Raw genomic sequence first — 13,856 nt, forward strand, 5'->3', positions numbered from 1 at the left:
CGTATCCCCAAAATCCATTTTAAACCGATTGGTCCAAAAGAGGTCCAAACCAAACAGACCCTAAGGCCTACTTAAGTTATAAGTTGGGAAATGAGGATTCATTTCCTCATTTCCCTTGTGCCCAACGTAGGAGAGGAGAGAAAGAGGAGACGAAAGAAGAAGAAGAAGAAGAAGAAGAGGAAGAAGAAGGAGGTTGGAGGCCTACCGTGGTGCCAACTTCCGCTTTATTGCCAGAATCGTTGCCAGAGGTAAGTACAACCTCCTATACCACTCTCTCTCTCTCTTCATTTCGACCTAGCCAAAGCTAGGTATGGATAGAATCTTGGTCTACAAATCATGTTGAGGTTGTAGGATGCATGTTCTACCCTCCCGTAGTTGTTGTCGAGCTCGAACCAAACCCGGTGAGCTTTGGCAACATGTTTTGCCAAAAGACCAACTAGGGTTTCGATCGTTCGATCGACATATCTCCCAAACGGGTTAGTGAAATTGGGATTTTCTTGGCTTCAAATGATTCTAGGAACATTCCCTACAAACTCTATGGAATAAATCCCGATGATCGGGCCCAAGCCGGAGAGCCCCAATTCGAGTTGGACTTTTCTATATTACCACCGGAAATATGGCACATGAAACACTGTAGCTGTTTTTAGTGGGTTGTTTTCAATAGACATATGGGCCTTATGTGCTCTCTATCTTCTCCACCATAAACAGGACTTACATTTTCGATGAAAATACCCTGTTACCGGTGGGTGTTTCTAGCCTAGTTAGCAATTTGACCGAATAATTCACGAATTATTCGGAAAAATCGATTTTTTCTGAATTAAATGAAAAATTCTGACCAAATCCGAATAAAAAATAAAAATCGATAAAATTCACGGTTTTTTCAAAAGTGAATATAAACCACGAATAAATCGTGACGAACCGGATTAAACCGAATTATTTGGTTACCATTAACCCACTTAAAAAAAAAAAAAACAAAACATAAAAAACCAAAACCGAACGGTCTTAACTTTACCCTCTCTGAAAAGTGAAAACCACACCCCTCCCATTTCTTACGGTCTCTGCAGACAGACTCTGCACCTCGTCGCTTATCGATCACTGATCGTCTCCTCACTGCCTCACCACTCGTAGCCTCGTCGCCTCACTGCCTAGCCACCTCACTACGACGCTGCCTCATTGCTCGCTACCTCATCGCTCACCGCCTCCCTCGATCCCGCCTCTTGAGTCCTGAGTCCTGCCTCGTCGATCATTGCCTCACTGCCTCACCACTCGTGGCTCACTGCTTCGTTGCCTCGTCGCCTCGCTGCCTCACCGCTCGCTGCCTCCCGCCTCTCGCCTCTCGCCTCTGAACTTGAGAGTTGAGAGTGGAAACATAGGTGTTCCTTTTGATGAGGATGAATCAGTCAGAGTCTCAGAGACACTACAGAAGCTAATGATAAAACTAATAGGTTAGTAATCAGGGTCCTATATATTCTGAGAAACCTGATAGAGGTGGAGATCCTCTTATTGTGCCAGTTGAACTTACATCTGTGCAGGATTCTCCTTGTGGTAGAAGGATTCTGATTCATGTGTCCTGCGGCTCCTGCCTCGCGGCCCTCACCGCTCGCTACCTCCTGCGGTCCTGTACTCCTGAGTCCTGCCTCACCGGCTTGCCCTCTCAGAGAAAGCTAACACATCTCAGGCTTCTCAGCTTGTAGATCAATCTCACGGTTTTGGCCTTTTGGTTTCCACTTTCCACTTACGGTTACGGCATCTTTTGGTTCTACGGACTCTTGCCGTCTTGCGGCTACGGGCTACCAGTGACCTCACTCCTTCAGTCCTTCCGAGTTCTGAACTTCCCACTTCCTTCCTGCGGACTCTTGCGGCTACGGGTTAGTAATCATCCTCCTGAATAGTGGCAGTAAAATCCAAAATAATTTGATTGTTTAAAAGAGAAAACAGTAAGTATTGGATGTTGTCAAACAATTTACATTTGATAAACTCCTATGACAAATCGCCATAGATCATCTGTCATAGGAGTTTTTCTGTGATTGTATTTGTATCTTCCCTCTCTGTGTTAAATTTGCATTTGATTGTTGTTATGTTCTGTACTTTTGTTTCATAGGTTTGGATTTTTCTTAATTGAATGAAATTGTGAACTAAACTATATTGCACAGCACAGTAACCGAATGAGTTTTTGTTAGTATGTTCTACTCATAATGCAAAAATCTTGGTATTCTTGGTATGTTTTCTTTGTAATTATTAATATGATTTATTTGCTTGTTCATATGAAATGATTTTTATGTTGTTTTTTTTGTGTTTCAACTTTCAACAAATAGGAAAAATGGGGAGACAAAAAGATAAGTTTTGGCAATATGCTGAGCCACTTGATAGTTCACATTTCAAATGTGAATTTTGTGTAAAACAAGTTTATGGAGGGGTCAGTCGCCTCAAGTATCATTTAGCTAAGGTTAGTGGTGATGATGTTGCACCTTGTGAGAAAGTATCTGATGATGTCCAAGCAGAAGCTCTTCTTGCTATTAATTCTGAATCAAGTAGTAAAAAGCGTAAGAGTTGTACCAGTGGTGAGAGTATAGTTGGTTCCTCTCCTTTGACTCCTTTAACTACAACTAGTCAAAGGCAGTCTACAATGGAGGAAATGATCCCTAAGATGGACAAACCAACTTGGGAGAAATGTTTGTGTGACTTATTTATTAAAAATAACATTTCTTTCAATGTTGTTCAATCGGATGCTTTTACCAAGTTTGTGAAGTGCATAGCCCGTTATGGTCCTAGTGTTCCTATTCCAAGTTATGGAACCCTTCGTGGAAAAATAATCCCTAAAGCAAGAAAGGACCTTGAAAAATATGCTAAAGAAGTAAAACTTTGTTGGAAACAAACTGGTTGCACAATTATGTCTGATACATGGACTGATTTGAAGAAGCGGTCTTTTCTTAATGTGATTGCTTATTCCCCGGGTGGTACTCTCTTTCTGAGGTCAGAGGAGTGTTCTCATGCTAGATTGACTGGTCCTTATATATTTGATATTCTTGATAGAGAGATTCAAAGTGTTGGCCAAAAGTTAGTGGTTCAGATAATTTCAGACAATGCATCCAATTATTCCAATGCACTTGATATGCTTATTGGAAAGTATCGTTGGTTGTTTAAGACTTGATGTGCAGCCCATGGTATCAATCTAATGTTGAAGGACATCTATGAAAAGGTTTTTTGGGTTCAAGAAATTTTTGATGAGGCAAAAAGAATTATTGACTACTTGTACAAGTCAATAATTGTCTTACAATTGATGAGGAGTTTCACAATCAAGGACCTAAAATATCCTTGCAAAACTAGATTTGCTTCAAACTTTTTAATGCTTTAGTCAATTGTTGAAGTGGAAGAGAAGCTTAGACTCCTAGTTGCATCAGCTGAGTGGAGGAGTTTAAGAAATTCTAGATCTATTAAAGTAGATAGAGTAGTGTACACTATTCAAAGGGAGTCGTTTTAGAATGATTCAAAAGAGATTTTGAGATTTATGGAACCAATCATTCGAGTTCTTCGTTTGGTTGATGGTGATGGGGCTACATCAGGATATTTGTATGAAGCAATGGAAAGAGCCAGAGAGGTATTGGAAAGGCTTTATGAGGTTGACCATCGGTATAATCAAATTTTGGATATCTTTGATAAGAGAAGGGATGAAAACATTTTAAGTACCATTCACTATGCAGCTACTGTTTTCAACCCTACTTATTTTTTGAGTGAAAGATTCAAAAAGATTCCTCAATTGAAAGAAGTAACAGATTTCATTGGTGGGATATTAGTTCCACAAGATGAGAGGAGAGAATATTATGGACAATTGGCAATATACCACATGAAGTCCAGCACTGTTTTTACTCCTAGTGCCAAGACGCTGATGGAAACTAGTCATCCTCGTAAGTGTAATAATTACTTTCTTTTTAAAACTTTTAGTTTACTCTTTCTTATGTGAAAATTACTTGTCATTTAAAATTGTATATATATATATATATTTTTTTTTCTTTTACCAATGACATGGGTTTGGTGGCATATGCAAGGTGATGCTATTCCTATCATACAGAAGTATGTCATTCGAATAGTGAGCCAACCATGTAGTTCTTCGTCTTGTGAGAGAAATTGGAGTGCCTGAGATGCAGCACAAACAAAAAAGAGGAATAGATTGTCAGTAGCGATGTTAGATGATTTAGTCTACGTCAGAATGAATTCGTTGATGATGGAAAAGAGGGGTGAACTTGAACCAAAAAACATGCTACCCATTAATCTTGACAGTATTAGTGTCAATGATTTTGATCAGAGCATTGAGGACGTTGATAAAGAGCTAAAGAGATTATTGGATGATAGCATCGCTGAAGACTTGCTATTTGGTGTAAGTGCTAGTTTTACTGAGAGCAAGACTCAACCCTCAGATAGTATTATCTGATTTAGTTAAGTACTTAAGTTGTGGTGATGTAATAACTTTTGTTATGCTTTTGTGGATGTTTTGCTTTATTTAGAATAGTTTTTCCTTTTAAGCATGGATGATGGAATCATGGAACAAGGTGAGTCATGGATTGAATGATGTGATTTTGAACTTTTATATTCCTACAGGACAATTTCTTTAGAAATTGGATTACTGTAACTATTGTTTCCATCACCCAATGACAGCTTTTTCCTAGTTTTTTATTGTATTGTATATTTGAACTACAGTAATTTTCTATTTCTAGGTGTACATATCAAGTTAATTACTTGATAAATAAAAAAGATACAATAAATTAAAAAAAAAAAGGTCAAAATTTTTTGCCCGACTTTTATTTTTGTAATCGAATAATTCTCGAATCCGAATCCGATTTTTATTTTGTCCGCTTTTTTAACCGCTTTTTTGACCGCACCCTTAAATTGACCAGTCGAATTACTCCGAATAATTCTCCGTCTGAATAATTCCCAAATTCAAATTTGCTAACTATGATCAAGCCGCAAGGGACAAACCCAAGAGGGAACAAGAGGGGAGGGGAAACAACCAAAGACCAAGCTAAGACCTATGAGGATTTCTTCTCTCTGTTTATTGTTCCAAATGTTATAGTTGAGCATGGATGTTCATAGATGTGACTCATAATTTATGGTTTCTGTATTGTGGGATCATGGGACAGAAAGGGGCAGAGGGGTGGGGAAGTAAAGTTGGGCCTCCATTGCCTTTGGTCGCCTTGACACCTTGACACCTTGACAACTATGTATGGTACAAACTTAGAATTTGAGAGGATACCAACAACCTCCATCTATTGGTTTTAATATACATGGATCTCATTCATAATGATATGAAGCAAAAAATCAATATCAGAGACACATACCTCTAAATTAATGACCAATATGAATGGCAGTTTCTTCCCAGCTTCTGACTGAAAATGAGAAGACAAGTTTAGTCAGGAAATATTGTCTTCCAAATAATATTTGATGAACAAAGAAGCTTATAAATTCAGGTAAGAAAAACCATTAAGTTCATAAGGGTGGAGGTGATCGGGTTTCTAATCTCCAAACAGATTTAAGATGTCAGAAAACCCAGAACTAGAACCAGAATCAAACAAACTTTAATAATTTGAGCAAAACAGTTCTGATGGATATGAAACTCTAACTGAAAGGTCACTCCACCAGGTAATTAGACCTGCAAAGTTTGGTTCAATTCCAAACGGTTGGATTTCAAGTTATGAAGCAAACCTACTTCAACTAGGAAAACTCCAAAAGTGCAGATTTGATGGGAATTCTTAAGGACTCAAAATTTAAGGGCTCAAATTGAGAATTCAGCAGCAGAATGTACTAGTTTCAAAACAACAAATCAGGATTTGTAAATTTAAGTAGAAGTTGACTTTAACAGGAAAACCAGAACTTGTGAGATTCAGAGTTCTAGAACAGAACTGAAATTTAAGAGCAAGAAATCCTATCGATGGATAGGATGGCAGGGTATATTAAATAAACAGGTCAGTAACTCGAACTTAACACAAGAATAGACCTGCAACCAAAAAATTCCAACCGAATATTTTTATTTTTTTTGGATGAATAAATAATTCATTACCAAGAGGAGAAGGGGGGGAAGGGAAGGCTTAAGCGAACAAGGAAAAGCCATCCCAGGGAGAAACAACAATAGAACAAAGACAAAACATCACAAACCAGGGTCAACAAAAAGGGGGGGGGGGGGGGAGAAAGCCATAATGCCGTCAAGTGGAATGGATGAGATCGACCTGTAGGTTCCAAGAAGCAATGATGTGGGTATTTCTAAGGGAGTTGGGAACAAGACGGGTTTGGAGGGATTGGACTTTGGAAGTAACATCAAAGTAGACAGTTTTCCAAATCTTATCTGGAGATCGAGATTTGGGGGTCCATCTACTAATGTTGCGCTCTATCCAAAGATGGTTAATAGTTGTGCAAAAAGTCAAATTACCAACGGTGTCACAAATGGAAGAACCAGAGAAGGTCATGCCAATCCATATCCATTCCCTATCAAAAGGGAGAATGGATCTCCTAGCCGGTCAGCACTTGGAAAGGACAAATTCCAGATAAGGAAGGAGAAGAAGAGATGGGGGATATCCTCCATACCCTGGGACATAGGCAGCAGGAAGGGTTAGCGGGGATATGGTAGTGGATGAAGAATTGGGTAGGGAGACAATTGGACAGGCAATGCCATAGAGTGAAGCTATGGCGGGGAATATAGCCTTTAAACCAGACCACCTTATGCCACGGGACCACTGAAGAAGGGGTTTGAACAAAGGACCAAGCGGAGGCAGAGGAAAAAGTCCCATGGGAGGAGGGGAGCCAGTTGCACTTATCTTCTCCTCCTCTATGTCCAGAGGGAAGAGAAGGAAGGGTGGTCCAGAGATCAAGGAGAGGAGGGGGAGAGGAGGGAGGGGATCAGCCACTGAGAGGCCTAAGGAATTTGGAGGATTCCAAAGGAAGGAACAAAGGAGACCTTCAAAGGCCTCAATCATAGAGGCAGGAAGGACAAAAGTACTGGACCGATAAAGATACATGGACTAAATGACTGACCTAAAAAAGGTAAGATGACCGGCAAAAGAGAGGAGTTTGCCTTTCCTGAGTTGGAGCTTTTTCCTGAGGTGATCGAGCATAGGCGCACATGTTAGAATATGTGTATTAGGGGTACATTAGGAATGTTTTGTAATTTCTCTCATTTTTCTTATTTCTCTTTTATCTCCCTAAGGGAGGAATATGTAATTCCCTCAACTTATTTGAATCTAATTTAGGTGAGATGAGCCAGAAGCTCATTCACGATTTTCCTCCTACCGTGTCTTCTATTCTCTCTTCTTCTCTCCTTCTTCTTCCTTCCTCTCTTCCATTTTATTCCCTCATTTTCAACCTTGATACTTCTTATTTCTAACTTGGTATCAGAGCCGTACAAAGGTTTGAGAGTCGACTAATCTTTTTTGGTTCCATTCTTTAAGTCTCTCTTGGGACCCTAAAAAAGAGGGGTTCATTAGAGACTATACTATGTAAAAAAGTATACAAGAGAGCCTAATCGAGTTATGAACACAAGTTGAAGACACTTGGAGGGAGATTTGAAGGCTACAAACAGAAATAGGAGCTCACACAGAGAAGAGAAGCCCATTCAGCCACTACCACCCCTGCCAATTTCGATTCTCCTTTTCTCTCTCATCCTTGCTTGGTTGGGTGAGTGGGATAGTTTAAAGGAATCGCCCAGGGGTCTAGATTTGACTCCCCAATCCTTGCTTCCTAATTTTGTGTGCTGTTGGAGTACTACTCCATTCTCCATTTGCTGCCAGGTATCGTCTGGTTCTGTTTTTTCAAGTTTTATGGTCTGAAATGGATGGTAGATTGTGTTTTGGTTGTGTTTGCTAGATGTTCTCTCTCCTCTAATGCTTGTAAGTGGTTGTTTGATGAAGCTCCATAGTTGAAGTGGTTTTTTATTGGCTTTGCCTCAAGTCTTTATGGTTTACTAGCTTGCCTCTTGTTTTTCGAGTTCCGAGAAGAAGACTTTTTTGGGGCTGGTGTTCCCCTTTGCTTTGGATTTGCCCTTGGAGTGTTGTTTAGGGGCATCCTTACATTATGTCTGATCTTACGGAACCTTTGGAAGCTACATCGGGTGGGTCGAGTAGTACAAACCCCAGTTCGATTGTATTTGACAATCCTAACACCCAGATTTCTCTTGTGAAGTTGGATAGTACCAACTACTTGGATTGGTTACATTCTGTGAAGCTATCCTTGCGGAGTAGAGGGAAGCTAGGATATATTACTGGGGCTATCAAGGCTCCCGCTGTCGCAGACCCTGGGTACCAGAAATGGAAAACTGCAAACTCCATTGTGATGACTTGGCTGTTTTTCTCCATGAAACCTGAGAAAGGTAGGAGATTTATACAGAAAGAAACTGCCAAGGATATTTAGGATAGTGTCTCTAGGACCTATGATAGGGTAGGTGACTCTGTGAATGTCTACCAGCTTCTTCAGCAGGCACTCTCCATGAAGCAGGGGACTAAGTCCATTTCTGACTACTATAACACTATTATTGGACTCTGGGAGGAGTATGACCATTACTGAGATCTTCATTTGACCAATCCTGATAATGAAGCCAAGGTCTATAGATCTCTTGAAAAAGAGCGCGTTCTGATACGCCTAGGTGGGCTGAATTCAGAATACGAGCAGGTCCAGATACAGATTTTGGGCCGGTCACCCCTACCTACACTTGATGAGGTGTGTAGCTACCTCCTGAGTGAGGAAACCAGGAGAGGTGCCATGGATTCTACACCTTCACTTGAGCGCTCTGGTCTTTCCTCCACTTCTCACAGAGAATGGCATGGAGGCGGCCGAGGTCAAGGGACCTCTCGCGGAGATGACAGGGATAGACGACTGTGATCATTGTGGGAAACCTGGACATATTCGAGATAGGTGTTGGGTTCTTCATGGCCGTCCTAGTACACGTGTTGGATCTTCTGCCACACGTGGTGGCCGCAAAGGAGCTACAACCCATACTACTATGACAGAGACTGATACTAGAGACACCTCCTCACAGGCATATACCAGCTCTTTCTCCTGGGATGATATTACAGTGCTTCCCCAGTTCATGTCTCAGCTTGATAGTCCGTCTACCTCACAAGATGCCTCAGCTCTACTATGCATGTTACCACCTCTGCACCTTCCACAGCTCCGTCGTGGGTCATCGACTCTGGTGCCACTAACCACATGACCTGTACATCCCATTACTATGACTCCTACTCCATTTTCTCTGGTAAGGATAAGGTCCACGTAGCTGATGGTACTTTCTCCTCTCTGGTAAAAGCAGTATTCCCATTATCACTTCCATTTCACTTGCTTCTGTTCTTCATGTCCCTAACCTTACCTTGAACCTATTGTCTGTGAGCACTTTAACTAAAACTTTGAATTGTTGTATCACAATTTTTCCTTCTCATTGCCTGTTTCAGGATTTGGGGACGAAGAGGATTATTGGCAGTGGACGTGAGGAGAGAGGCCCATACCGTTTTGAGCCGCAATTACCTTTTTTGCCTACACCACAGTCTTATGCATGTGGCCGTAGTGATGTTAGCTCTATAGACTCTGTGATGCTTTGGCATCAACGTTTGGGACATCCATATTTTGTGGTTATGAGGAAACAGTTACCTCATTTGTTTACATCTTTTTCTTCTACTAATGTATTTCATTGTGAACCATGTACTTTTGCTAAATATTGTCGTTCATCTTATCCCTAACATGGTAATAGATCTATTGTTCCTTTTCATATTGTGCACACTGATGTTTGGGGACCTTGTCCCACTACCTCCTTGTTTGGCCACCGCTATTTTGTTTCTTTTGTGGATGACTTTTTTGGTTGTACTTGGACCATTCTTATAGAGCATAAGAGTGATGTTTATGATGCCTTCAAAAACTTCTATCAAATGGTCCATACCTAGTTTGAAACCAGGATCAAAATTGTCCGGTCTGATAAAGGGGGGGAGTACATTTATGGTGGTTTACAAGACTTTTACTGACAATGGTATTATCCACCAGCTTGCTCGTGTTGATACACCCTAATAGAATGGGGTAGCTGAGAGGAAAAATCGTTATTTGTTAGAAGTTGGTAGAAGTCTTTTATTTGGTATGCATGTTCCTAAAACCTTTTGGTCTGAAGCTGTTCTTGCTGCAGCTTTCCTTATTAATGCATGCCTACAAAGATTCTTGGGTCCCAAAACCTAATTGCACTCTTATCTCCTCAATCTCTTGCTTTCACTCTTCCCCCAAAGGTGTTTGGTTGCATTTGTTATGTGTATGTTAACAAATCCTCCCGCACCAAACTCGAACCCAAGGCTCTAAAATGCCTCTTCCTTGGGTATTCCTCCACCACCAAAGGCTACAAGTGTTATCACCCATCATCTCGTAGGAGATTTCTTTCCAAAGATGTCACATTTATTGAGTTTATCCCTTACTTTGCACCTTATCAGCATCCTCTTCAGGGGGAGAATGGAAATGAAGGTGACAAGGCTGCTGATGTCATTCCAGTTCTTACCCCATTGCCTCTTACTCATTTTTCCTTTGATATTGGTAAACATAAAGAGATAGATGATGTTGCTACTGTGGATGAATCTTGTACAGAGAAGGCACATGTTATTGTGTACACAAGAAGGACAAAGAAGACCTACCAAGAGTCCTCTTTGAATCCACATCCTGAGCTTCCTCTTCCTTAGTCAGGTAGCATCTCCTCTCCTCAATTGGAGGAGCTTCCTATTGCTGTTCGTAAGGGTAAGAGAGCTTGTACTAACCCCATAGCCCAGTTTGTTTCCTATGATGCTCTTTCTTCTACAGGTGTTGCTTTTACAGCTGCTCTTTCTTCTGCTTCCCTTCCCAAAACTGTTACTGAGGCCATGTCAAACCCTACGTGGAAACAAGTCATGTCAGAGGAAATGATGGCCCTTGAGAAGAACTGTACCTGGAAACTAGTTGACAGTCACCAAAGGCTTGGTTTGAGAGGTTCAGACAGACCATTCTAAAAAATGGATACTCCCAGAGTCAAGCAGATCACACATTATTTACTCGGAGAGGTAATTGCACCATCACAGCACTAAGTGTGTATGTTGATGATATTGTGGTGACTGGAGATGATGATGAGGAGATAACTAGGCTGAAAACTTATTTGGCTAAACAGTTTAAGATCAAAGATCTAGGACACATGAAATATTTCTTAGGTATTGAAGTGTCAAGATCTAAGAAGGGAATAAATGTATGCCAGAAAAAATTTGTTCTAGATCTACTGAAGGAAACATGAATGATGGGATGTAAACCAGCAAGTTCTCCTATTGAGCAGAATCATAAGCTAAGAGAGGATTGTGGCCCTTCCCTTGTTGATGCAGGGAAATACCAGAGGCTAGTGGGGAAGCTGATTTATCTGTCTCTGACACGCCCAAACATTTCATATGCAATGGGAGTTATGAGCTAGTTTATGCATGCACCCAAGAGTGGGCACTTGGATGTTGTGTATCGTATCTTCAGATACTTGAAGTCCTCTCTAGGAAAAGGCCTTTTGTAGCCAGGAACAATCACTAGAGGATTAAAGGCTATTCTGATGCTGATTGGGCTGGATCCATTTCTAATAGGCGATCCACATCTGGGTATTGCACATTTGTGGGTGGCAACTTAGTTACATGGAAAAGTAAGAAACAACCTGTTGTAGCTAGATCTAGTGCAGAGGCTGAGTACAGAGCAATGGATCATGCTATTTGTGAGATCACTTGGCTGCATCGGTTGGTCCTCGAGTTAGGGTATGACACTGAAGGACCTATGAGACTATACTGTGACAACAAAGCAGCAATAAACATTGCTCACAACCCAGTGCAGCATGATAGAACAAAGCACATTGAAGTAGACCAGCATTTCATCAGGGAGAAGATTGATTCTGGTAATATCTACACACCCTTTGTGAGGACAGGTGATCAATTGGCGAATATCTTCACCAAAGGTCTCATTCCTCACAAGTTCAGTACCCTCTTATGTAAGCTGGGAATGCATGACACTTATTCTCCAGCTTGAGGGGGAGTGTTAGAATATGTGTATTAGGGGTACATTAGGAATGTTTTATGTTAAGTTGTCCTTACATGTAATTTCCCTTATTTTTCTTATTTCTCTTTTATCTCCCCAAGGGAGGAATATATAATTCCCTAAACTTGTTTGAATATAATTTGGGTGAGATGAGCTAGAAGCTCATTTATGATTTTCCTCCTACCGTGTCTTCTCTTCTCTCTTCTTCTCTCCTTCTTCTTCCTTCCTCTCTTCCATTTTCTTCCCTCATCTCCAACCTTGATACTTCTTATTTCTAACTGCACACTGGTAGGAAGAAAACTGGGAGGAAATAAGAGGGAGGCCCAAGTATTTAATAGGCAAGGAACCCAACGGGATTCCAGAGATCCCAGAAAGGGTGTCTTGGGCCTCAAGGGAGATACTGGAGAGGAGAGGAAGATTTTTTATTTGAGGAGGTAGATGTTGAGACCCGAAAGAGATTCAAAGGAGCAGAGAGTGGTCATGATAGTGGTGATGGAAAGAGGATCAACCTTAGAGAAGATCATGATGTCATAGTGATGTAAGGGGTTCCTGGGTGACTAGGTCTCCTACAAGATTAACTAACTAGGTAGGGTCAACTCAAGGGGCTTAGGTAGATAGGACAAAAAGAAACTCAGCAATCAAGATTAAGCATGCAAGATAAAATGAGACTAACAAACAAAGTAGCCAAAAGCAATAATAATCTAGACGGACAAACACATAAATTCTTACTTAAGTTTCAAGTGGGGACATGGGGAAGGGAACAAACGACATACGAGTGTTAGGTTCAGCACAAATAAATCTAGACACCCAAATTAGATATGCAAACAATCAATGTCCTCTAGCAACCAACTAAAATAGAAAATCAACAAGGTTTTTTTTGGAGATATAACAGTGACGAAACGACTTAAAGCAAGGAGTAAAAATAGGCATAAACAAAGGGCAAAGGCTGGTTTCAATGTTAATGGGCTGCAATATATAATAGGGATTAATGGAGGTGGGGAGGGTTTAGTTTAATGTTTTACCATGCTGCTATCCAGATTTGAGGAGAAAAGAAGAGATCAAGGTCCTCCAAAATAAAGAGATGCAGTCCACCTTTAATTGATGAAGACAAGTCCAGCTGGTTGTATAGAGATCCTCAGTATTGTCGATGTAGCTTGGTGAATGATGTTAGGGCTCTCAGCAACTCACGGACAGCAGGTACAACCAGCAGTCATCCATTCATTGAAAGGAGATCAGCACCAGCAGAGAGTAAACAACAACCGAGAGTAGCAACAGACGAGGGTAGCAGCAGCAGTGATGTAATGGCAGCAGTATGTAACAGCAATAGGGAGTAATCGCAGCAGTGTGCAGCAGCAGCAGTGAGCATCAAAAGGGGAGATCAGCAGCAACAGTTCAACATTAAGGGGAAAAAAAATTACAGCAGCAGCAGTTCAGCCTCAAGGAATATAAAACAGCAGCAAAAAAAAAAAGAATGGAAAAGAGAGGGAGGCGAGATAAGAGAGAAGAGAGGAGAGAAGAGGGAGCCGAGAGACTAAGGAGAGGAAAGAGGCGAGAGAGAAAGTGAGGAGACGAGATTGAAAGAGAGAGAATCGTGAGAGGGGTGGGGGGCCTTGCTCTTGGCTGTTTTTTTTTTAATTCACATTCATTAATTAATGAATGGCCAATGGCCTTACACTTAAATAGAATAAACTTCCAAAAATAAAAAAGATATTTAGAAACTCAATTGCTTGAAATAAAAAACTACCTAATAGACCAATATAAAGAAGTCCTAGTTTCCTAATTGTGTAAGACAATCAAATATCACTAGATTTAAAGCAAAGTACTAG

The 13,856-nt window shown here is 40.8% G+C and overlaps 2 protein-coding genes across 2 annotated transcripts in view; one reads left to right on the top strand and one right to left on the bottom strand.

Moving 5' to 3' along the window:
- Positions 1-2,320: 2,320 nt before the first annotated feature.
- Positions 2,321-3,151, top strand: LOC122086829. The gene has a single exon (XM_042655777.1). The coding sequence runs from the start codon at positions 2,321-2,323 to the stop codon at positions 3,149-3,151; it is 831 nt and encodes a 276-aa protein (XP_042511711.1).
- Positions 3,152-5,255: 2,104 nt separating this feature from the next.
- LOC122086518 (protein ENHANCED DISEASE RESISTANCE 2-like) overlaps positions 5,256-13,856 on the bottom strand; it is an 84,179-nt gene continuing 75,578 nt past the window's right edge. The window contains exon 18 of the mRNA XM_042655390.1: positions 5,256-5,381. Within this exon, the coding sequence (XP_042511324.1) occupies positions 5,271-5,381 (111 nt within the window). The 3' untranslated portion in view covers positions 5,256-5,270. The remainder of the gene's footprint in view (positions 5,382-13,856) is intronic.

This window comes from Macadamia integrifolia, chromosome 8, assembly GCF_013358625.1.
Source record: "Macadamia integrifolia cultivar HAES 741 chromosome 8, SCU_Mint_v3, whole genome shotgun sequence".
Classification (NCBI taxonomy): Eukaryota; Viridiplantae; Streptophyta; class Magnoliopsida; order Proteales; family Proteaceae; genus Macadamia; species Macadamia integrifolia.